Raw genomic sequence first — 24,400 nt, 5'->3', positions numbered from 1 at the left:
GTGACGGCCAGTCTGACTTAGGACCTAAGGCCTAGCTCAGGGAAGTGATTTGACTTCCACTAGGGATCCTCTGGAGTTTCGGATGTAAAGTTTTTAGCACACGACCAATGTTACCTTCCCTTGCTTGTAGAATGCAGTTCAGGCTCAGAGGACCGTGGCCCTCAGTAGTTTAAAACCCTGAAACGGAAGGAAGCAGCAGCAGAATGTTTGGGGTTGTGATTCTGCTTTGAGAGCCTAGTCTTTGCAAAGCATCTTTGTCACAAGAAACACAGGAGTGAAGGCAGATGCGGATTTATGTACCGCTCTGTACTGACGGGATCTGTTAAGCAGACGGCTTCCATAGTAAACCAATGGCAGATGGCAGAAGTATGCCATGTGTTTTAGGACACAGCAACCCTTTTTTTTTTTTTTTTTGGCAATGCAAAGACTGTGTCCCTGAGGCAGGGTGCATGAGGCTTGCACTCAGGAAGTAAGAGATCTCCCCACATCTTACGGGGCTTTCTCAGTCTGCTCTGCCCTCTAGGCTAACCAGCCTCAATCCTTTTGATTGCGCAAACCCAAGGGTCTGAGACATTTAAGGTTTTGAGTCTATAAAGGAGCCAGGGGCTGCAAGCTTCCCTGGTTTATAGGGTGAAGGTGGGATTTTGCTTTATCCAGCCCCACATTTTCCCAGTCAGCAGTGGATTCTGGGCCTTGTGAAACAGACGGAAGGCTCAGACATCAAACAATGCTCACCAGTTATATACAAAGAAGAAGACCAAATACTGTTCTGGGAGAAGTCTGGGATTACCCACCCGCCTGATGAAGGACCTCTGTAGCCAGCCAGGGTTGACTGAGTACCAGCTGTTTGCCCTTCCCTTCCCAGGAATGCCAAGGAGAGGATGGCATGGCCCTCCCTTCCCAGGCGGCTGTGATGATTTAAATAAGAATGGCTCCCATGGGTGCACATATTTGAATACTTCATGTGGGAGTCTGAATGTTACTGGCCCCACAGTCTCATGGGGAGAGGCACTATGAGGAGGTGTGGCTTTGTTGGGACAGGTGTGGCTTATTAGAAGAAGTGTGCCACTGTGGGGACAGGCTTTAAAAATTACTTTGCTCAGCATCCCGCCCAGTGTCTCAGTCAACTTCCTATTGCCTGCAGGATGTAGCACTGCCAGGGTTAGCACCATGTCCTCCTGCATATGCCACCATGCTCCCTGTACTGAGAATAAGGGATTGAACCTCTGAAGCTGAAAGTGAGACTCTTCAATTAAATGTTTTCCTTATAAGAGTTGCATGGCCAGCACTCGGGAGGCAGAGGCTTAGGATCTCTGACTTCCAGTCCAGCCTGGTCTACGGAGCTAGTTCCAGGACAGCCTCCAAAGCCACAGAGAAACCCTGTCTCGAAAAGTCGCGTGGTCGTGGTGTCTCTTCTCAGCAGTAGACACCCTAATTAAGACACTTGGTTCCCAGCTAGTACAACTGTTTGTGAAGGATTAGGAGGTATGGCCTGGTTGGGGGAGATGTGTCACTGAGGTTAACTCTGAAGTTTTCAAATGCCCCTGCCATTCCCAGTTAGTGTTCTCTTCCTGGTGCTTGTGGACCAGTATGTGAGCTCAGTTCTATCTTGCCTCCTGCTGCCATGTTCCCTGCTATCATGGTCATTCGCCCTCTGAAACTGTAAGCCCCAAACAAACTCTTTCTTCTGTAAGTTCCCTTGGTTGTGGTGTCTTACCAGAGCTGTAGAAGATCAGCTAGTATACAAGTCCTCTGTCTGGTCCTGTTTGGGTCTTGTGGGGAGGGGGGAGATTGGTCAGCGGACACATGACACAACACTTAGGCAGATACACTGTAGGCTTAGGATCATCTTGAGGATGTACTAAGAATTTATGTTCTTCCTGTTAATAACAGCCCTGCAAACAGATATGGTCATTGTGTCTCAGCTTCTCACCTGTGTATGTAACTGAGGCGTCTGCCCTCACTTCCCACGCCTGTGAAGAGAGGGCTTTGCCCTCCAGGAGCCCAGCTCATAGCCAGGAACATCACGAGAGTGGGTTCCATGCAGGAAAACAGAACACCGAGGCAGGAAGTGTTTGGCATGACTGCTCCCCAGGGTCCCTACCTGTCCGCCCAGCTGATGTTTTGTCCTTGCTCCTCTGGCCCTTTATGTGTGACATGCAAGTGTACTGTACTTTGTTCTTGCTTGTGCCTGAAACTCTTGTGGCTCTCCCTAGCCTCCACTAAACAGCCTGCTTCCCCTTGCGTACTGGCCTTCGTAAGGTCTCCATGCAAGGATGACTGATGGCTTCCATCCCAAGTGTGCCAAGGCAGGAGAATAAGGGGATTAACTGGAGTGTCACTCACTCTTGACCACAGCAGAATGTTGGAGGTGACCTCCTTTAGTGGGATCAACTGTCCTCATTAGAATCCCCTGGTGGTTTAAAAAAGCCCAGATAAGTAAGACAGGCTCTCTGGAAGCCTGCCGGGGCAGCAGACTGCTCAAGGAGCATTACGATGCGCAGCTTGACTGGAGTGCACTGACTTAAGGGGCCTTCTGAGTTTTACACAAGCATGCACACCAAGGCCCAGGGGTCAACTCTTAGCATGTCACAGCCTGGTCCTAACTCTGAAGCCAGGGCTCCCCACTCCCTGGGCAGTACCCACTCCCTTACCTTGTCCTTCTAAGATACTCTGGCAACATAGGGTTCTGCCTCCTTCCACCCTCGCTCTCAAAGGTCCTTAGAGACACTGCTGGGCAAGATGAAGACAGCAAACACTAGGGAGCCTTTCAGAATGGCCAGACCATGGAGCCCACTTGCCTGGGGACAGGATGGATGGATGGCAGCTGTTCCTGTCCTGGAAATAGGGGCAGTGGCTCTCTTCTGCTCTTAAGCTTTAGATCTGCTGGCTCTGGTCCTTCTCATCTGGCCTTGCCGCCTACTGTGTAGTTCTCTTCCCTTACCCCAGTGACCTCTCTCAAGTTCTCAGTATACAAATGACTTTATTAGAACACGGCCACCCTGTCCATCTGCAGGTCCCTGGATACAGTGACTTCCCCGCAGATGAGCTGTGAGTGCATAGTTCCAAGTAGACCAGTTTGGTTCGAGTGAGTATATTCAGAGATGTAGATGTACCGTTAGGAATCTCGGATCCTTTCTTGCTCAGAATCCTGCATTTAGTACTCAGTGTTTTGAGATGAACCTGAAACGCCCTCAGGAAGCTCACTAGCGTGTGAACCACACTGGGCTCCTTGCTTATAATTATCAGACAAGAGGATGACCCCTTGGTGCATGCTCAGTCTGCTAGTCATGGGTACTTTGATTTGGTGACTTCAGCACATACTGCTTCCCTTTGAGCCTTGCTGGTCTATTACTGAATGTCTATTACCGAATGTTTGTGTGGTTAATAAAGTAGCATGCTGTTCTGGTCCAAGGCTAAGTATTCATCATCAGTCATTAAACTAGGCAAAGACATTTGCTCATCAGCTGTGTCTATGATAAAGGGGTGGCCTAGTAATGCTTTGGCCTAGGAAACAAATTGCATAGTGAAAGTGGCCGGTTAAGTTGGCTACCTGCCCTTAGCTACCTCATCTACACAGCTTCCTGAGGATAGATGGTTAGGGAAAAGATGTGACTGTGGATTTTGGAAGGATTAAGCATGGTAAGGGAGGGGTAGAGATGAACGGTACAGCCACCTCACAGGGCACCCTGGAAGGGTTTCTGTACTCCAGTCTCCACTGATGCAAAAACCAAATCAGGATGAATTAATAAGACCAGGTTTAAGCTGGGCAAAGCAACTCCTGGGTGGTCTCCAGGGGAAGGAGAAACCATGCTGCCGGTCTAAAGACTGTCTTCAATACCCTGTAGGCATGGTCTTGAGCATTTCAGGGGGAGGAGCCGTCCCTTGGTGGGCTCTCTGAGAAGGGGAATTTGGAGAGTGAGGAGTGGGATCTGAAGAGGAGCTTCCCCCTTCATCCCAGACTCCTTGGGTATATGGGCACCGGTTCAAGTCTGGTTACTTCCTTCTGGCATGGGGTGACATGGAGGGGCGAGTCACTGGACCCACTCTCAGAAGGAGGTATGTATGGGTGGAGAAGCATTCAGTTAGTGGCCATCCTGGAGACCTCGGGCATCTATTCCTTGAGGAGTCAGAGAAGGCAGGTTGCTGGGAGGAAAAAAAAAAAAAATAGTTCTCATTGGCCCTGCAAATGGGGCCAGCTATAGGAAGCTTGATGTTCCCTGCTTGTACAAAAGAGGCAAGGGTGAATGAGGGAGACAGGGGAGCAGATGCGCCCTTCATTGGGACATCTTGGAAAACCAGGTCCCAGTAGCTGGGTAGGTGCCCATTTGAGCAAGGAGAGGTAGTTCCAGCACTCATGTCCCAGAGCTTGGGGGATGGCATGCCAGACTGAGGGATGCTGTGTTCCAGGAGTTCCTGAGCCATCACATCTGCCGTTTCCCTGCAGGTGGGAAACGCCTCTATTCTATCCGTACTATAACAGGGTCAACAAGACCTAGGCGATGCCGGAGCTTCTTATGATTGGGCAGGTGGGTGAAGTCAAACTGCCAGTTCTCCCCATTGGTATCCTCAAAGCTGGTGCAGGGGCTGGTGTATCTGGAGGGCCACCTCTGGGTTGGGGTTGGCACACATCTGGCAGGAGTGGATCTTGTCTTGGCAAAGAGGGGCAATCAACTTCCCAGGAACCTGCAAGTGTCTATAAAACAACTGGAACAGATTTACGTCAGGCTATCATAGCAGAAGGCTATGACTTTGTGTTAAAATTTACAAACATTTCCCCTGAGGCCTGTTTTTAGCCCAATGAAAGGCACCTTTGAGTCTGTACTTAGAGGACAACCAGAGGTATTTACTGAGCGGAAGAGGTTGCGTGAGTGCAAGAGGAGGAAGGCTGAGGAAGGAGCAGAGTTGAACAGGCCTGCAGGCTTCCATACCGCCTCTAATGCTAACCTACCCCCAAAAAGCTGGGACCATAAAACCCACAGAACTTTAAGGACTCCTGAAAACTATTTGCAGTCAGTGCTTTATCAGTTTATCAAAACCGCATCTATTGATGCTGGCACTCTGAACCTCCGAAGTTATGTCTGAACCCTGTGTATCCTGCACCATAGAGAGAGGCACAGCTGTCTGTGTCTTTAATAGGAAATTTAACTAATGAAGTAATGGGGTCCTGAGGTGGTGCAGGCTTGGAGGTGTTGGGGGAAGGGCTGTGCTTTCCAGCGATCCAGTTATCTCCATGGCCATCAAGGCAGTATCAGTCTTCAGCTGCCACACCCAGCAGACCTGCTGGACTTTTCTGTGGAGTAGGAATTTGGGGAGATTTGCCTGCCTTGTCTTGCTAACAGTGGCAGTTTTCCGCTCCGTGGCTGGTCCTGCCATCTTTCAGGCAAGCGTCAGGGGGGTAGTTTTCCTGCCCATCCACAGCTTCCTTGAAGGAGATACAGGATGCTGCCAGGTGCTGCCATGTCTCCATCATAAGGAGTTTTTCTTATTAAAATGCCACATTCTCAGATCTCTGAAGCATTTGAGGCTCAGGGGATCATTATGTTAGACATCTCTAAACTAGACAAAGGTTGTTTAGGCTTAACTTTGAGAACACATTTAACTTTGAGAACAGTTTTCTGTATGACTTAATTTATCAAGTTAGCTACAGCTTACCAATGTTAGTAAAAGCAAGGAGGTTAGACATGTGTTTTCAAATTGGTCTTTGTTAATCTGAATAGACTTTAGATAAGGAAAGACTGTTTATCCTAGGAATATCTCAGTTTCTGGTATTCAGCTGTGATCCTAAAACAGAGCATAACCATAATCTGTGGAAGGCAAAACCAGGTTTTAACATTTTACAAAATCTGGCTGTCAGCAAAATACATCCCTGTACAGATGCTTGGAGGTGCAGCTTTAATACCCCATTTTTAAAATCCTGTCTTTCATAAACCTTGTTTTTAGGACAGGAATTATCACATGGAAATCCATCCTAATCCAAAATGACTCAGAGACCTGATGTGTCCTGGGTGGGGCCACTCCATGTGGTCACCTTTGTTCTAGATGCTGGTGAAGTCATGCACACTCATGCTCTCCCTTCTCGATCCTTAGTCAAAACCAAGACTGCCTATGTGTTGTTTTCCAGAGCAGCTCCACTTTGGAGTCAGCAGCTTTAAGTTAACTTTTGTTGCAGATTTGTAACCATACCCAGTTTCTTGGCTAATTTTGTTTAATGAGGTAAAGTAGCACAAAATAACTGTCTCTGTCATCACGTGAGATTGAGCAAAGCCCATACAAACTGTACACTCGAAATAGACATTTTAACAGAAAGACAATCAAAACTTCCTCCCTGACTTTCCTTTTTTTTTTTTTTAACCGGAACAGGTACAGAGTAGACATTCCCAGGTGGAGGAGGGGATCCTGCCACAACCAATTGAATGCCCTGCATGCTAAGCTGTAGCCATAGTGGGAGACCAATGCAGCGCTGCCCCCTCCTCATGGCAAATGAATGTGGGCCACCCCTGTACATCGTGGTTAAATAAGGATCAGGATAAACAAATAGGCCGAATAGATGTTTATTCAGGGAGAAATAACTTACAACCTAGACAGATGAACACCAGGAAATTCAACCCGATCCTCTCCTGTCCAAGTCACGCCAGAAAGAGAGCTTTTCCCGGCTCTCCCTCCGACTTCCTTCCACAGGTCACTTCCGCCCCTGGCTCCACCCCCAATGGGCGTGGTCAGTGCCACAGAAGGAGACAATGTAACTATCTCACAACAATTCCCCTTTTAGTCTAAAGAAAAGATTTAGGCTGGATACAAAACTATATACAAAACAGTGAATAACAAGTGTGCTCTAAGAAAAGGAAAATCGAGAACAAAATGACCTACATATCTAGTCCTAGGGTGAAGGCATAACCGAGTTTACAATAGAGTTGTCCTAAGCTGGAAAACGTAAGTCTAGTACCTAATATATCTAACTAGGAAGAGAGAATAATAGTTGTGATAGTTTAGTCTTCAACCTCATCAAGACCTGAGAAGGAAAATAACGATACTAGGGTGGACAGGAAGTGCAGATGGGCAACTTCCAAAAGGTACAGCGAGGACAGAAACAGCAAGCTACCTGAACAGTCACCCAAGGTCTCACAGCAATGTTGGTACACCCAGTTTTGGCTAAGGCCTAGAGCACTTGACAGACCACAACAACAGCAGCGAGGTAGAAAGGCTGTCTTACCCTGACTTGGCAAGGTCCGACAGTCTTCTATATTTGTCTCTTGCAAACACATAGGACTGCATGTCCAAATCAGTGGTCAAGGTGGGGGCAGTTCTTTGCCCAACAGGCCATTAGCTGAGGCGAGAATGAACTCCAGCAGAAGCAACAACAGTGTCCAACATATTTTCGGGAAAGTGCACAGTGCTGTCAGGAGCAACAGTGTCTCATGTCAACCGAGTACTAATATTAAAACATTTAAATGCCGTGTTCTGCATGTCTATGAAGTGATTGAAGATTAAGCATCTATGTCTGACTAATCTCATAGGTAAAGGAAACATGAGTGAAGATAACCTGTAATACTCAGGAACTTAGTTAAAGAACTGATTGAAACTTCTCTGAGTAAAGCAGGAACAAATACCTAAACAATATAACTATATACATATACATACATATAAATCCCTAAAATAGAGGTAGAGTAGAAATGTCAAGACAAGAGGTAGAACTGTAAAGGGCAGCATGATAAATATCCCAAATTGTATCAATATACAAAATGTCTTGAATATACATACATGGAATATGGCAAGAATAAATGTGCATTAAATATCATAAGTGGAAAGATTTCACACAATATAACAAAATATAAACTTAATTTTACATAGCTTACCACAAATAAGAATATATAACAATGTAAGCTGTAAAATACTATCTCACTCTTACTCAATAATTCACAAGTAAATAGGCTAATCTACCTATATCCCATCTAAACCATACCTTTCCCAACCATACCCTATTCCTATCTAAAAGATAAACCCGAGTGTAAGCATCACTTTCCATACCCGACCCTAAATAACTAAAACCATCCCAAAGAAGATGACTATTATCCCCAAATTCCAAGGGTTGGGAAAGGGGGCGTTGTTATCTTAAGGTTACTTCCTGCTGAAATGGGACAATGATTGCTCCATGGGATCCTGTAGGAAGAAAATTTTTAGCAACCAAATTTCTCAACAGAACTGGCTGTGACATGTGTAGCAAGTCACTGTGTGGCAGAAAATGCTTGACTGTAGTTCTATTTGAAACTCTGGCCAGGGTGTAATAAGAAGGTGCACCATTACAGCTAGCTAGTCATGAGTTGTCTCGAGCAAAACAGTCTCAAACCGGTTTTAGGGTGATGTTTGCATAATTAGAAACCTTGTGGATGGGGTGGGAACATTTGCTGCTAAGAGATGCAGTAGGCTCGGATGTCTGATGTAATCCCAGCATGGTCCTTTGGACTAGCCAGACTCAGTTCTTTAAGGGGCTGGGCCTCACTTTCTTAGGACTAACTGGGATTTTGATAGTTCATCTTAACCAATGGTGCAGATGCCCAGGGCCATAGCTGATGGATGCTGTCGTGGCAGTTTCCAAAAGCTGAACTCCTGGAGCTAGTGTTTGTACATTCCCCAGGAAATTGGCTAACTCTAACATAACTTCTGTACCTTGGGTTCCCAAGTAAAGATGGCTGCATTTCTGACAGCTGCCAATGACTGTTGTTGAACTGGCCATATTATGTGGATGTAAGTTCAGTGTTAAGTTAACCACTGGAGGAGGCTGTGGGGCCTGTATGTCACCAAGACAGTGGTGGTCCTGTTAGGAAATTAGTTAATGTGGTTGGCGACACATTAACTAATGTGATTTGAGACAACTAAATTAGAACAGTTTACAGTTAAAGAAAAAAAAATTTGGATGTACACTTTTTTTAAAGTGATTTGAATAATTATTAAATGTTAAGATAGGTCTTGAAAAATGGTTTCGGTTGTCTATAAAAGACTTGCTGTGGGGTAGCTGTTCAAAATTATATATACACATCCAAAGAAAGCAATAAACAAATAAATCTAAGCTGCATCTGCCTTTGTTCTTTAGAGCAATCCAGAACATGGTTGTTTATTAAGGTGAGTGGCATGTCATTATAAGAAATCAGTGTTTCCATTTAGTCCCATTTTCTTCTTAGGGTAAAGATGGTATCAAATGTTCCCATCTGCTCTTCTACCTAAAATCATTGGCTTTGCAGTGGTTGTTCACACAGACTTATTTAAAGTCACCGCCAGCTCTCCCTGCTGCGTCCACACCAGATATTCCGAGTTACCAAGGACCAGTCTTATGTCAGCCCACCTAAAGAAGCTAGACTGTGGGGGTTTGGGCAGGCGCAGTTCAACAACCCAGAAAAGTCCCTGTTCTGCCTGATCATGCTGAGAATTCTTCCTCACTGGCCTCTGAGGGCTGCCCTCAATTATTTGTTTCTAGTTCTCTGGAAGTGGCATGGCCTTCCTGAGACAGGGACCGCTTTTGAGGGTTTTAAGGGAGGTGGGAGGTGAGAGCTCAGGTGGTGAACCTCTTGCCATGAAAGTATGAGGACCTGAGTTCAATACCCAGTGCCAGTGTCAACAGATAAGTCGGCTGGCATGCATCCATGTGCTCATGAGGCAGAGACAGGAAGCTCCCTGGAGCCCACTGGCCAGCCAGCATAGCTGAGTCCATGAACCTCCATCCTAGTAAGATACCTTGGTGGTAGTTTGAATGTAATTGGCCCCATAATCTTATAGGGAATGCACTGCTAGGAGCCAGGTCTTTGTTAAAGCGGGTGTAGCCGTTTTAGAGGAAGTGTGTCACTGTGGAGGCAGGCTTTGAGGTTTCCTATGCTACCACCTCAATTAAATGTTTTCCTTTATAAGAGTTGTTCTAGTGACATCTTGTCTGCAAAAAAAGTGGGTAGTTCCTTAGAGGAACAACGCCCAAGGCTGTCCTTTGGTCTCCACATGCGTGTGCCCATGTATACATGTCGGACAGACATAGGTACACAGATGATTAAATATGCTTTTAAAATTGAATCTCTACCAATCTCTTGGGTTCAGATGCTCAGGAAGGCTCATGGTACCTCGGTGGTCCTGAGTACTGTAAGAGGCATCATACTGTTCTTGTCATGAATTTTCATGAAAAACAAATTGCCAAATTTTCAGTTTGGCAATTGAACCTTGAAGCAGGTCACATGCATCTATAATTACCACAAAGAGGCCTTTAACCAAGGAGCCTGGTCAAGACGCAGGCGAGGGAAATGGGCCTGGCGCCCCCTGCAGGGCCTCTTAAAGACAGCTTTTGACTAAGTCTGTTTTGTTTTCATTTTGTTTATTGTTATTATTATGTGGGTGTGGGGCAGGTGCACAAGAGCCGCCAAGGACATGTGACGGTCAGATGGCGGCTTGTGGAGTCCATTCTCCCACGGGAGATGGAACCCTCAGGGCCGACCGAGCCATCTCACCAGCGCTCCTTCCTAAAATGTCTTTTGTTATTTGAGATCATAAAGGAATGAAATCGTTTCCCCGTCCCATTCCTCCCTCTGAGTCCTCGCTATAGTCCTCTCTGCTCTTTCTGATTCCTGGCCTCTTTTTTCATTATTTGTTGTTACATGCGCGCGTGCACACATGTGTGAGTGAGTGTGTGTGTGTGTGTGTACACATACATTCCTAAATGCATAAACATCATCTGCTCCATCTGTACAGCATATGAGATCTATGTATTATATAAGAACATGTGTGTGTGTGTTTAGGGGTACTTGGTAGTAGATAACCTATTGGTGTGCTCCCCTCTGGGGAAGACTATTTCTCATGCTCTCAGCACTCCTTGGTTGCCTGTGTAGCTCGTTGTGTAGGGTTGAGGCCTCCTGCTCCCCAACCCACCCCTCACACACCGTCACATGTCCATTGCTGTCTCTGTTCCGCTCATGTTTGGGCGGCCATGTTAAGACTCTGTGGGGGCGGCGTCTCACATCTCCAGGAGACCCATGCTCAGCAAACTCCCTGGTCCTCTTTCTGTTTCCTCCCCCACAGTGTCCCCGGGGCTGGGATGTAGGGGATTTTGTGTCCCCTGGACTGGGCTCCATGGTTGTGACTCTCTGTAGCGGTCAGCATCTGTTGGGAAGAGAAGTGTCCTTGGTGAGGCCCCACACTTCTCTGTGGGGGCAAGGACAGATGTTTTTGGATGTACTGAGGGATGTTATGCTGGTATTTTTCTTCTGATAGCTGCAAATTTGCACAGTTGTTTGATCAGTTTTACTGTGCACTTTTAACCTCTGGCTTTTTGTCTCTCTAGACGTCGCCTTATCTCCCAGAGATCATCTTTGGAGACCCTGGAAGATATTGAGGAGAATGCCCCTCTCCGCAGGTAAGTTCTCCATGCTTCGTGTATTCATGCCTTGTAACAGCTGCCAGTACGTGGGTGCTTTTAGTTTTTGACCTTCTGGATTAAATTTTGAGACTAAGCATTTGACTCCCAGGGAAAAGAATTCTCACAGTGGAGCCTCAACTCTGAAGATGTGAAAACTAGAACACCCACTAATAGACTGGAGCAGGCCAATCTGCCTGCAGATTTCATGGTTTTTTTGTTTTTTGGTCTTCCTTGTGGTTCCTCTGTGGTCGGTGTCCCTCTCAGTTGCTGAGGATGGCACCAAGGCCTTGGCATGCTGTCTGCAGTGGCCCTTTGCATTTTAAAAGTGGCCGTTTATGGAAGCAGGGTCATATTAACTCTGGCATTACACAGTGCTTAAGATGTTAGGCTTCACCCTCAGCAGGAGAAGCAAACAGATCTCCTCAGGAGGTGACCGGTGACGTCACTCCCTAGCTGGTTGCTGGGGCAACCTGATGAAGATAGTTGCAAGTACTCCCTTGGGTTTGGAAGCATTCCATCCCATTTTTCCTACCGGTTTACAAAAGTGCTGGCAAGGCACATTTTTGGGATGACAGCAATTGCTTGTGACTGGCAGGTTTCCCTCCCCAGATCCTGCCCTCTCTGCCGGCCCACATCTTTGCAGAGGTCCAGCCAGGCTTTTGTTGTGAAGGAGAAAATGCTCGCATGCTGTGTCTTCTTGCCTTCTCCCTGCAGCTCCAAGCTGGCAAGGGAAAAGTGTGTGATTCCATCCTTGGAAATATCCAAGGCCAGGGAGACAGGTGTGGCTTCACCGTGAGGACTGAGGGACAGAGGGCAGACGAGAAGACCTGTGGGAAGATGGCAGCTCCCATGGACTGGCATTAGTGCTTCCTGAGCCTGCATTAGTCTTCCATCTGCTTGGCCACGTTCCAGGATGTAGCTCCCCCGTGGAGCCAGGGTAGTGTTACTGTGGAGGGCAGAGCGATGTCCTGAGAGGGCCCCTCGCCAATGTGGGAAGCAGGTATCAGGTGACTGTGAATCTGGTCACCAACGTCAGCCAGAAGGCCAGGGTCTCTACTTTTGAAGTCTTTGGAAACCTACCGGGCTCCCAGAAGCCCCAAAGGACATGTTCTGTGAGGGGCAGTGTTCCAGTCTGGGAGAAGCCATTTCCCTGAAGGCACCACACATCAGCACCATTAAAATGCGAGGCAGGGAACTGGCTTTGGTTCAAGTAATTGGTGAGCATGGAGGAGGGAGAACAATGCTCCCAGATGGCAACAAGTGGCTTTGGCCTGAGAGCAGAAAATCATCTGTGCCCAAGCCTACCCACCCCCACCTGCAGCAGAGAGGGGACCAGCAAGGAGAGACGATGCCCAGGGCTTCCGGTGGCAGCCGTTAGCAGAACAATTCCAGCCACTCAGGGAAGAGGTAAAAATTGCCCCCATGAGGGTTCAAGCCTGGGCTGTTGTGTCCCCAGGAAATTAGAGGGCTGGGGGAGACTTGGGTGCCCCTCTACACCCCTGAGGTCTCCTCTTAGATTTACCCAGCATGGAAGAAGAGTGAAAATCACTTGTTCTGTAGTAACTGACTTCTCCCAAGTCGTGCTTACAGAATATGTCCTGAATTTCAATGGAAATCGTGTAAATATCTAAAAGTAGACTGATAGCAAGGCAGTTTTGGAAGTCTTCATTTCTTCAAATGAACTTTAAAAACAAAACAAACAAGCAGCTTGTCAGGGCCAGGGTGATGCTCTGAGTGAGGGCTCTTGCCAACGGTCCTGATGACCAGAGTTTGATCCCTGGGACCCATGTAGTAGATTGTTTTTGATGTCCACATAAGTGCTGTGTGAACGTGTGTGCCCCATTAATTTGTACATAAATAAATAAATAAATAAATAAGCAAATAAGGGTAGCGACTACAAAAAAAGGGTGTTCATATTTACTTGGGAATGCCTTGCTCCTAGGAAATGAAGTGATATAGGAGAAGGCCTGCTAGTTGGAAATGTAGGACTCACTTGCCATCAGACAAGCCTCGGCTCTCCCATCTGTAAAATGGGAGGGCCCGGATAGGCTGCCCTATGAAGTTGTTTTGCAGTCTCTGATAGGAACTGAACCAGGAATGGCCCTGAGGTGTTCTGGAAACTGAGTGGGTGGAAGGAAGGCTTGCTTTCAATCAAGGTTAGCATGTAAAACAGCTGCTTCCAAGGTGCCTGTTAAAACTTGAGCATAATTGAGTGTATCCTCTAGTCAGTGCTAACAAGGAAGAGCTAAACTTACTGAATTAGTTTTTGATTTCATTCTCTCCTGATTTAATTGTGCATCCCTCCACGCGTATGCTTTTAAATAGGTATTACACGTTAATGCGGGCAGCTCTGTGAATCCCGCCTTTGCCCAACCTGTTGTCCACTGCGGCCCAGGATTCCAGTTTCCCTGGCAATTGTTGCCAATGGTGCTTTAAGTGGCTTCCATCCCCTGGTGCTTTGTCTGAATGCTTTTCAAAGCAGCCCAGCACGTAGCCTGGGGAGTGAGGCCTACGTGGGTGCTGACACCCAGAGGTGCGCCTTTTATTGTTACACTTTGTCAGCTTCCTGTGCACACCCAGGGCTCCAAGAATGAGAGGACTTCGAGGAGTCTGCCACCTGCCTGGCAATCACCTGGGACCCCAAAACGCGACCCTAGGACGTCTCTTCTAGGTCCCTGGAGCAGCCTTGATTGACCTCCTGAGGCCATGGCAGCCACCAGCACCTGTTTGCTTTCTTAGGATGACTTAGCAGATGGGGTTAGAGCTACGGCTGTTGATGTCATTATTGCAGCCACCTCCTTACCCAGATGACACCTGTGGCCCTTTTGCTGCCCTCCAGTCTCTACAGCAGCCCAAAGAATCATGGTCCCCGTGTGCAGGCACTGGAGGTGGGGGCAGCTCTGGGTCATTCTCCTCTGTTGTCATCAATGCCCACTAGGATCCAGAGCTTGTCGGGTTGCAGGCTCGGTGAGCTCACCACCTAGCTTCCCATCTAGCTCTCAGCCTTTCTCTCAGACTGGCTGGCACAGAAAGCTCTGGTTTGTGGGTGGGGCAGTGTGAGGAACAAGGATAGTCTTAAACCTATGGCCCTACCCAGAATGCCCTGGAGGCATAGCATCTTTGATATTTATGCTTTAGGGATTCTTTTCTCGCCAGCAACGCCATGTTTCTAGATCCTTCTGTGGGAACCTTGAGTGGCTTGTAGACCTAAGCAGTCATTCTGGGGTCAGCACGGAGGCAGTTTGTTTCCAGAAAGCGGTCTCAAGAAGGCAAATAGAGGCTGTGTCCGCACGAGCCCCAGAGCTGAAAGCCTGAATGAAGTCTGTAAAGAGTTAGATGGAGCTGTGAGCACCATTCCCGGTACTGCATTTTCACAGGCAGCGCTCTGCAAGGCTCCTAAAGAAATTCCTTCTAAAGCTGTGAATTCTGAGCGTTTAATAAGGGCTGCTGTTTAGAGGATATGGAGGTCTACCCCCACCCAGCTCACAGCCTATTAATAGCATAACACTTGAAATTTGCATGTGATGTGTGTGCAAGTCCGTGTATAAGTGTGTTCGTTCCAGTGGGTTACTTGGCAGTTTATGAAACACAGATACACAGTGTATATATTCATTTCGTTTTCACAGTAATCAGCGGCAGTGGGGATTGCAAGTGTTGCTAATACAGTTAGTTGGGAGCCCTGAGTGATTTGTAATGCCAGCAGTCATGAATCGTGGTCACAGTAATTTCAGGGTTGGGGGTTGGGAGGGCCATGCCTCTACTGAAGCTTCAGCCCACTATAATGGACAGTGATGGGAAATAGGGCCTCCCCTCTGGACACACAGCCCACAGAAGGACTTTTCCTAGTAAAAACCACAAAACCACCGATTGCTTGCCTTTTCTTGACTCGCTTCGGTGGGATTTACTCACGTGAGGTTATATCTTGGAGTTTTTTTTTTTTTTTTTTTTTTTTTTTTTTTTTTAAACAAAACCAACCAAACAAACAAAGTATATTGTGATCTGTACTCTAAGAAAGGCCTTCCAAAAAAGCCAGCCTCTGCTGGAAGGGTACACAGGGATGAACCAGGCCAGTCCTGCCTTGGAGATTTTCCCTAGGGGAAGAGGAAAGAGTAGGTTGTCCTGTAGTTCTAGAACCCTTGTTGTTCCTCAGTTCAGTCCCCACATGTGCATCCTGGGGAGACATCTCCTCCCTTGAGACAGAGTTGACTGTTTTCACATGATGTAGCCACCCAGAGCTCAGGGTGGGCTTTGGGGACCTGGGTTTTCCAGAGCCTGTTTGGGAAATATGAGGTTATGGGTATGCACATCTTATAGGAAGAGCCAGCTCTTGGTCTCTAGCCGGGAAGGCTTTTAGTAGAAGTAGCCTCGCTGTGGTGGGATTTTTCAGCTTTGGTAGTAGTTAGTGTCTGTGGTTTGTGAGTTAGGACTTACCACAATACTTCAACAATCGCTGACCACAAGTAAGCTTCCTCAGCTGTCCAATGCTGCCCGTTCTCGGGGTGGGGGGGGTTCTGTTTTCCAATCAGCTCACTTCGGTTCAGTAGATAAGTACTTATTAAAATGTATTCTGAAGCAATAAAAGGAGACAGCAACTACTAGGTCTTAATTCTCATTGGGATTTAAGCTGTGCGTTCCCAGGTGGAGTCAGGAGTTGGGGCCACCGCCCAAAGTGTTCAGGCCAATTCCCATTCCAGAGGAGAAACGACTCAGGCTTGCTTTTAAAATGAACTTTGCATGTTAACCCTCCGGCCTCAAATCTTCTAAAATTGCAGTGTTCTGTTTCCTTTACCTGTGTTGATTTAGGATGGTAAGAGGGCGGATGTCCTTGGAACCCATTTAGGCTACATTATTGTAACTGGGGACAATAGTTTTCTTTAGCTAGCTTTTCACAGACTCATATAAAATGTTATCAGTATTATCAAGGAAATTGTCTGTCGTTAGGTTTTTCTAAGTTTCCTTGCTCCCGCTGGCTGTATTGTCCCCACTGTTTCCCCACGCCTGCCTGATACGGGGTGACTCAGCCATTTGTCTGGTCCTTCCTTCCTGCCTTTGTGTGGATATGTCTCAGTGGTCCAGTAGGCAACCAGTGGCGTTTTTTAAATGACTTTTTCTTTTTCTTTTTTTCTTTCTTTCTTTTTTTTTTTTTTTTTTTTTTTTTCCAGATGTCGAACACTCTCAGGTTCTCCCAGACCAAAGAACTTTAAGAAGATTCATTTTATCAAGAGTATGCGACAGCATGATACCAGGAATGGCAGGTACCACAGGGCAGGGAGGCCAGTGGGAGGGCAGCCACAGGGAGGGAGGGGACGGTTTTAGTGACTAGAGCCGAGCAGGGTTAACCCTTCGAGTTCAGAGCAGGTGCCACATCCCCCAGACATCTCCATCTGGAGATCAGACTTCTAAGGGCCTGATGAGAGGCTTGGACTAGCAACTGGCTGGCATTCTTACAGGACATGAGTATGTTTTTATAGAAAACTTTAAATAGAGAAACAATACTTTCTTTCTGTTTTTTCTGCTTTGCTGGTTTTCTTTTCATTGTTCACTGTTACTGTCTGGGCTGATCAATAAAAGCTGCCAGATCTATGCCGGAGCTTGGCTTTAGCTGTGGTGTAGGTGACTCTTCAGGAGGGCAGAATCTGAACTTTAGCTGTCAGATCTTTCCTTGGGTTCTGGGCCTGCTGACAATCTTAACAGAAAGCTTTTTCTATCCCTTCATTAAACAAAAATTGTGGTTGAAAAGTATACAAACATAACACAAAAATTCTCGGGAGGATAGATTGGAATTCTGCCAGCATGCTTCACCCATCAGACCTCTGCTGTCCACAGATGCCCTCTGACCCTTAGGGATGGCATGCTGTTCCGAGCAGGGTCCCGGTGCCACGCCCACCTCATCTGATAGGATTTCTAGAAGACCACGTGGTCTCTAGACCACTTCAATTCTTACAAAACAAAATTGCTGAGATGTCTCTTAGAGATGTTCCTGAAAGCCAGCATCCCTGCTATTCTGAGGGCAGGGAACATACGTCTTGTGGAATAACATTAAGGAATAAGTTTCTAATAGCATCTTAAGGCTTATGCCTATGTTTTGAGCCTTTTCCAAACAAGGAACATAATTTTATATCGACTGTGATGGTTTCAGAGCAGCACAGTTGGGGTCTTCATATCCTGTGTAGATTCGTGTGGATTGGCTCATTCAGTTCTCCAGCCACTGTTCACATTTTGCAATACTCTCGAAATTTTCGTCTTCGCTCTGATGCTCACTGTCTTCTTCAAATTATTGTGCCACATCCATTCAGTCACCGTTTTTGTTTGCTTTTGAGGCTGTTTCCAGTGCCATTTTTAGTCTTTATTTAAATCTTTGGGTTTATCTCTTTAACTATAACACAAATGCAGAAAAGTCTCTTAATTCCCAAATAAGATCAATGATAAAGCCAAAGAGATGACCCCAGTTAAAAGCATTCCACGTTCCATCCTGACCATCCAGGCACACCATCAGAAGGCTCCCGGGCATGGTTAGGCAGTGAGAGGATGTAGCTAATGGAGGAGCAATAGAATGGGATTTCAAGTTACAGAGTAGCCGCCCCCCCCACACACACACACACCATGCCGAACCCTACTGTAAATTACAGTTCAGAGAGGCTATGGGGGCGTTCTGATAGTGAGCGATGAGCTGGTGTCAAGGACACCGCCTCCCTGAAGATCTGGGGCAGGTGGTAAAGGTAAAGGTAAAGCAGAGCTGTAAGGACCACGGGCTGTAGGAGGTGCTCTACCTGCTGAGCACACAGAGGGCCAGTGAGGCTCACCTTCCACCCCGAGATTTAGTAGTAAGGGTAGATTTCCCTGTGTAAAACCAAACTAGAAAGGAAGCCAGGAAGAAAATGGGATTTCTGAGGCAAGAGAAGGGAACAGAGCTTGGGGATTGAGGCTGGGAGAATGTGGGCTGGCCCTTCCTTCAGAAAGCAAGAGGGGCTGTGGGTAGCACAGCAGTCTCCTGTGGAAGTGCCCAGACACTCAGATGAGCTGCAGGCACAGCCCTACTGTGCCTGGGTAGAGGAACCTTAGTCATGTGCTTTGGGGGGATCTGTGTGGTGGCCTCAGGAGTAGGGTATGAATGATGTTTGGCTCCGGACCCCAACAGGCTTCCACCTGAGCAGTATTGGTCACTGCTCTGGCCTATGCCTGCTTACTGCTGTGCACAATCTCCATACCTTCTGGTGATTTCCCATAAGCCCACAGCCTAGTGTCTCAGTCTAAATGCAAACCTGGGGCCCTTGGCTCATCTACCCTGAAGATTCTGCTGTGGGGGCCTCCCTTGACCCCCCTAGATGTCTGGCAGAATGATAGAGGCCATTATTGAAGACAGTTAGCATCTCACAAAACAAGCAGGGAACACTCTAGCCCCTGGCACAAGACTCTGGGCTAGAAATGAAGTTTGAAACATAATTTTGAGATAGAAAGCGTGCGCGTGCACACACACACACACACACACACGCGTATAAAGCCTGAGCTGGCCTCATAGTCGGTAGCATCAAATTGTCTGCTGATGGCGTGGCTCTCTGTTCCCTACAGAGGAACAGCATCCCTCTGTGACATAGACAAATGTAGCTGACCTGTGAGGTAGATGGAAGCAACTGGAATAGAAGCATCCGGCACTCGGGTGCCATTCGGATGGATTCACATTTGAGGAAGAGAGTGCAGAGGAAAACAGCTGAGCATCCTCCTGCACCAGGGCAAAATTAAAAGGGCCATCCCCCAACACAGATCACAGGCTAGCCCCTGAGGGGGGAGCAAGCCATGACCCCTCCCCTCCCCAGCAGCCTGGATTGGGACCCGTTACTCCAGGTCTCACACAGGAGACAGGCTTATGCTCCAGCCCTGGGAGAAGAGGTTGTTGTGGTTTTATAGTAGGAAAAGAAAGTGGTTCCCCAAAACTGCGAAGTAGCCTCTGGTGACAAGGATTATCTTGCCAAGGAGTGGATAAAGTAGCAGAAGTCAGGAAGTGGTAATGATTAATGCTCAGGAGCATGAGGTGGCTTTGTGCTCTGTGCTCTGGGGCCAGGCTTGCAGCACTGAATACGCTTTGTTTTATGGACTCAAACTCAACAGGTAGCCTGGTACGGTAGCATACATCTTTTCTCCCCACACCCAGGAGGCAGAAGCAGGTGGATCTCTTTGAGTTCTAGGCCAGTCTAGACCTCATCTCAAAAACCAAGAACTTCGATAGGCTGTCCAAGTGTGGCGATGCCTGTGATGTCAGCATTTGGGAGGGAGGGTAAGACAGTCACAGGTTCGAGGCCCACTCGAGCTATGTAGGGAGTCCCTATCACAAAACCAAGGGCTGATGCTGTAGCTTGGTACTAGAGCACTTGCCTAATGTGTATGAGGCCCTGGGCTCCATTTCCAATACTCCAAAATAACCCCCAAAGTAACCCTTGGACCATATATATATATATGGATGGATGGCACCATTCTCTTGTTTATAGTACACAGAGTAAGGTCTCAGCACTGAGGTGTGCTCCTTCCCCTCACCTGTGAGCACAGACACTATGTCACAATAGTGTCTCTCAACTGAGGTGTCTGCCTTCTTGCCTCACACTTGTTGATCATGGACAGCTACATCATAAGGAGGCTTTGAGATTGCAAATGAGCTCACCTTCAAGTTAGAGGTAATGGCCGTTATAATCAAAGTCCTTCAAGGTGGAAGAGGGAATCTGATGACCATGAAAGCAGTTCTTTCTGCCCACAGCGGTCAGAGGAGACCAGCCCTGCAGAGGAGACCAGCCCTGCAGAGGAGACCAGCCCTGCAGAGGAGACCCGCCCTGCAGGCTCCTCACACCCATTGTCAGTGATTAACTCTAGAATTGGAAGACAGTAACTTTGTTGCTTTAAGCCACCAAGTTACCCACCTTGCTAGGAAATGAATGCACTAGTAAGTCCCAGTTAACAGAGCAAATACTGAAAAGGAGGAGGCAGAGCTGAAGCCCAGGTATGCGACTGCGTGCCTCCTCATGAGCATGTGGACATGTATGTGACTGCATGCCTCCTCATGAGCATGTGGACATGTATGTGACTGCATGCCTCCTCATGAGCATGTGGGAACTGACAGTCCATTCCCTACACCACAGCTGGTCATGGCAGAGTTGGAAGAAAGTTGCAGCCAGCCTCGCCATTTCAGTGAGCTCCAGGTTCAATGAGAGACCCTGTCTCAAAAAAATCAGGTGGAGAGTGACAGAGAGAGACAACCTCTGGCTTCTCTGTGTGTGCGCACATCACACACTCCAAGAGGAAGAAGAGTAGGAGAAAGAGGAGGGACCCGGGGCTCTTGGCATTGCACGTGGGACTGTGAAGAGGTCTGGTTGCCCTGGGAAACAAATAGAAGCTGCTCAAATGGCAGAACATCAAGTACTTGTAATAGACAGCAGGTGTATACTTACAGGAATTGAGAGGAAGGATCCAAATAGACGTTAGTGCAGACGTTAGTGCAGACAGCTTTCTTCATGGTAACCGAGACCTGGAGAAAAGAGCAGAAGTCAGGCATGGTTATACACAGAATGGCACTGTCTAGCCACAGGAGGGGACACACTGGCACCCGGTCAGCTAATATGAACCTTAAGAAAAGCTGTGGTGTTGAGCGGATGAAACTAGGCACAAAGGTCAGATGTTGTAGAAGCACACTTATATGTAATATGTGGTGAATTCAGAGAGACAGGAGACAGATGAGGTTAACAGGGGTCGGGGGGGGGGGCATAGAGTTTGGGGTGATGGAAAAGCTGTAAAAATGGACGTGTGCACGTCGTAACAACACTCAGTCACCCCGAGTTGCACTAACAAGTCATCGTATGCGGTGTTTTACACTTTATGTATATTTTGCTAAGATAAAGTAACACTGGCAATAGGGACAGTAAAACCATTTTCAGGGGAAGGGAAGGGATAGTGTACTTGTCGGGGTTAAGGGTCAGCAAAGGTCAGCCGCTGACCTACGTAGAGCCTCTTCAAGTGGAATTGGAAAGCACAGAAGCAGCGAAGGGTTGTGCCTGCCACAAGTAGATGCTCACACACATTGGGCAAACCGAGTGAAGAGGCCTTGTAAGTGGAGTTGCCGCTTCGGGACTGGACGCTGTGGATGGAAAGAATTAACAATATGAAATGATCATCAGTACACCGTGGAAATTTTTTTTTTTCAAGTTCTAAGCCTTAAAACACTGCCTTAAAGTCAAAAGGAGTCTGTGGTAGCAGAGGGTAAATTTTAATTATCAGCCCAACAGGCCTCCTGCTGTTTGCTGACAGAGATGAGGAACAGATGGTGTGTATGTTTTAGAAGAGTCTATGGAGGTTGCTAGCTATCCACATGAGTTCACTGAGAAGTCTTGTTCAATTAGCTTCATTTCCTCGTTGATGGGATAACTAGGTTAGTAAATTAGGAGAGTGCTGTAGACATTTCTTGATTTCAGCAAAACGTAAGGCTGGTCTTCATTACAGCAGATCCTAATGGGTGGAAGAGAGAGGCGGGCTGGGGGTTTAGAGCCTGACAATGTACACTGGCTGAAGTTTGCCAGCTGTGCCCCTAGCCAAAGAGGACTACAGTAGAGTAGGGTGTGGTGAGCATGGACTCTGCCGTGTGGATCAAAGATGGCAGAGTAGGCTGTAACTCAGCCTGCAGAGGACTGGCGTGGATGATGTCTGACGGTACTGATGGGAACCAAGATACAGTTGCTTCGTCACCTGAAGTGCTGGAACCAGCTCAGTGAGATTAAACATAGCAAGAAAGGATGCAATTTAGTCAGGCCATCAGTTATGACGTAGAAGAGAAGTCAAGGAAAAGACTCTTGGCCTGAAGATGAACAGAATACTGACTTAAGCATAGTGCAGGCTACATTAGCCTGCCCTGATGGAAAGCTAGCCCTGGTACATGTATGGCTTTTGTGCACAGTTAGAGTCAGTCCCGACAGTCACATTGTGACTGACATGAGCGTCATGTCGTAAGATGCTAGCTTATAACAGGCCCATGGTAGTCAGCTTCCTGGAATGTGCCGCTGTGCGGGGCAGCAGATACGCCTGTGGGAGCTGTTTCCTTTCTCAGAGCCCTTAGTCCACTCTGGATATGGCTTCACTCACACCAGCTTCCCCTCAACCCTTCGCCATTGCTAATCATTTTTAAGGATGCAAGGAAGAATGCTTGTATAATAAGCATGGGAACTGGAGTCAGAATCCCCAGGACCCATGTGGAGCTCATGTATGGTTGCTCTTAGCTCTACTCCCAGCATTGGGGGCAGAGCTGGGGGCATGCGGAGATCCCAGTGGTGGCCAGCTCCATCAAATAGTAGCCTTCTGGTTCAGAGACACCCTGTCTCAAGGGAAGAAGGCCAAGAGTGCTGATGGCACTCAACACCCTCTGTTGTTGGCATATGCACTCCATGTTCATGTGCATACGAACACACATTTAAGAAAGACAGGGTCCAGTGGAGATCTTTCCCACACTCCACCATAACATGCTGACTTACAGTGTGGAACCTTCCACCTCCCACCACTCCCTTCCATATAGGGAATGTGATTGGCAGTCAGGTGATTGCATTGAGATTCCACCTCCCTTTTTCTAGCTGGCAGTTTATTGACTGCATGGAATGCAGAGGTGCATGCATGCAGTCCACTCAACACATCCTGCTGGTGTCTGCTTTGTGTGGGTCTTATAGGGTGCATTCGGAAACAGAACAATGGCCCTGCCCCTAGGAGTCCGATATTGCTGGGGACACGAGCGATAAAGCATGGAATACAAAGCAGAAGATAGAGGGAGAGGCTTAAGCAGCAGGGTAGTGAGCAAGAGAAGATGGGGGTGTGCTGAGGGCCATGGGAAACCTTGGCGCAGGGGTGTGAGGAGGTAAGCGGGCCAGCCCTAGTAACAGGAACATTTAGAGTGAACAGATGACTTGAGTGCACTTGAGGGGCTGCGGGAAAGCCTCTGATAGAGTAAGAAAGGAAATGGCAAGAGGAGCTGAGCCCTGAGAAACTGGGGGTGTCATCCACTTAGACAACTGTCACCGCAGGAACCTTGATGAGCTGAGCCAGGCGGGAGGATACGATTGGCTCATCCTTGAGTACAGTCGCTCAAGCCAACCAGAAGCCAAGGACAAACATCGTGGGTCACTTAGGGTGACTTGTGCACAAAACTAAAGCGTGGCTATATATGGCCTTATTAAAGTGAATTCGTTTCAATGTAAAGTTTAAAAACAGCTCAAGATTGTAAAAAGCCATTTACAAACGTGTGTGCCAGCCCTTTGAAGAGACGGCCCTTTGTCGAGAAAGGGCGGTGGCGAGCTGCTGTAATACCTGAACACCCCAGGCCAGAGTGTTTGCCAAGAGGAGCTGTCAATCACTGCTAGCTCCAGATTTCACTGAGCATCTTACTGTGCCCTGATGGGAGAAGGTTAAACAAGAGTCTCAGTCATCAGGCATAGAATCTGTTGGGACAGTGACGGGCGCTCACAGAGCGTCACCAGAGCAAGGCTACCCATGCAGGGCCTGCTTGAGAGTTCTTGCTGTGTGAGTGAACTGAGCCATCAGAGTGAGCATGAATGCTGAAGGCAGACAGTGGCTGCCATGACTCTTCTCACCTGCAAGCCCTATTGGAAAGGAGGAGACCTTGCCTCTTGGTCCTTGCTGGCCTCCATAGACACCAGTTTGGAGCCCCGAGCTGGCTGGCTTTGAATGCCTGCTCCTACCCAGCGTGGCTGCCACAAGCCCTGCCAGCATCACCTCCTGGGGCCGCTTTGAGAATTGTTTCCTTGTGACCAGATCAAGAAATGCTCTCTGCTGCCATGTCCTGCGAGAGGGACTTTCAAAGTGATTTAAAGGGACTCAGCATGGCAGAGGATAGAGAAGGAAGCAATTGTCTTCTCTCTAAATTTCACAAAAGAAAAGATATGCAGACTTGAGCATTTTAAATAATAGCACAAGAGACCAGGAGCTGAAATGACAATGTAGCTTTTTCCTTCTTGGAGGGGAGGGGGCAGCATG

The 24,400-nt window shown here is 47.6% G+C and overlaps 1 protein-coding gene across 2 annotated transcripts in view; it reads left to right on the top strand.

Moving 5' to 3' along the window:
* The window catches only part of Cables1 (Cdk5 and Abl enzyme substrate 1), a 99,104-nt gene that overhangs the window by 34,383 nt on the left and 40,321 nt on the right, over positions 1-24,400 (top strand). For both annotated transcript variants that reach the window (XM_051201997.1, XM_051201996.1), the window contains exons 2-3: positions 11,315-11,386; positions 16,552-16,644. In XM_051201997.1, the coding sequence (XP_051057954.1) occupies positions 11,315-11,386; positions 16,552-16,644 (165 nt within the window). The remainder of the gene's footprint in view (positions 1-11,314; positions 11,387-16,551; positions 16,645-24,400) is intronic.

Source organism: Phodopus roborovskii, unplaced genomic scaffold, assembly GCF_943737965.1.
Source record: "Phodopus roborovskii unplaced genomic scaffold, PHOROB, whole genome shotgun sequence".
Lineage (NCBI taxonomy): Eukaryota > Metazoa > Chordata > Mammalia > Rodentia > Cricetidae > Phodopus > Phodopus roborovskii.
This window is presented reverse-complemented; position numbering and strand designations above follow the sequence as displayed.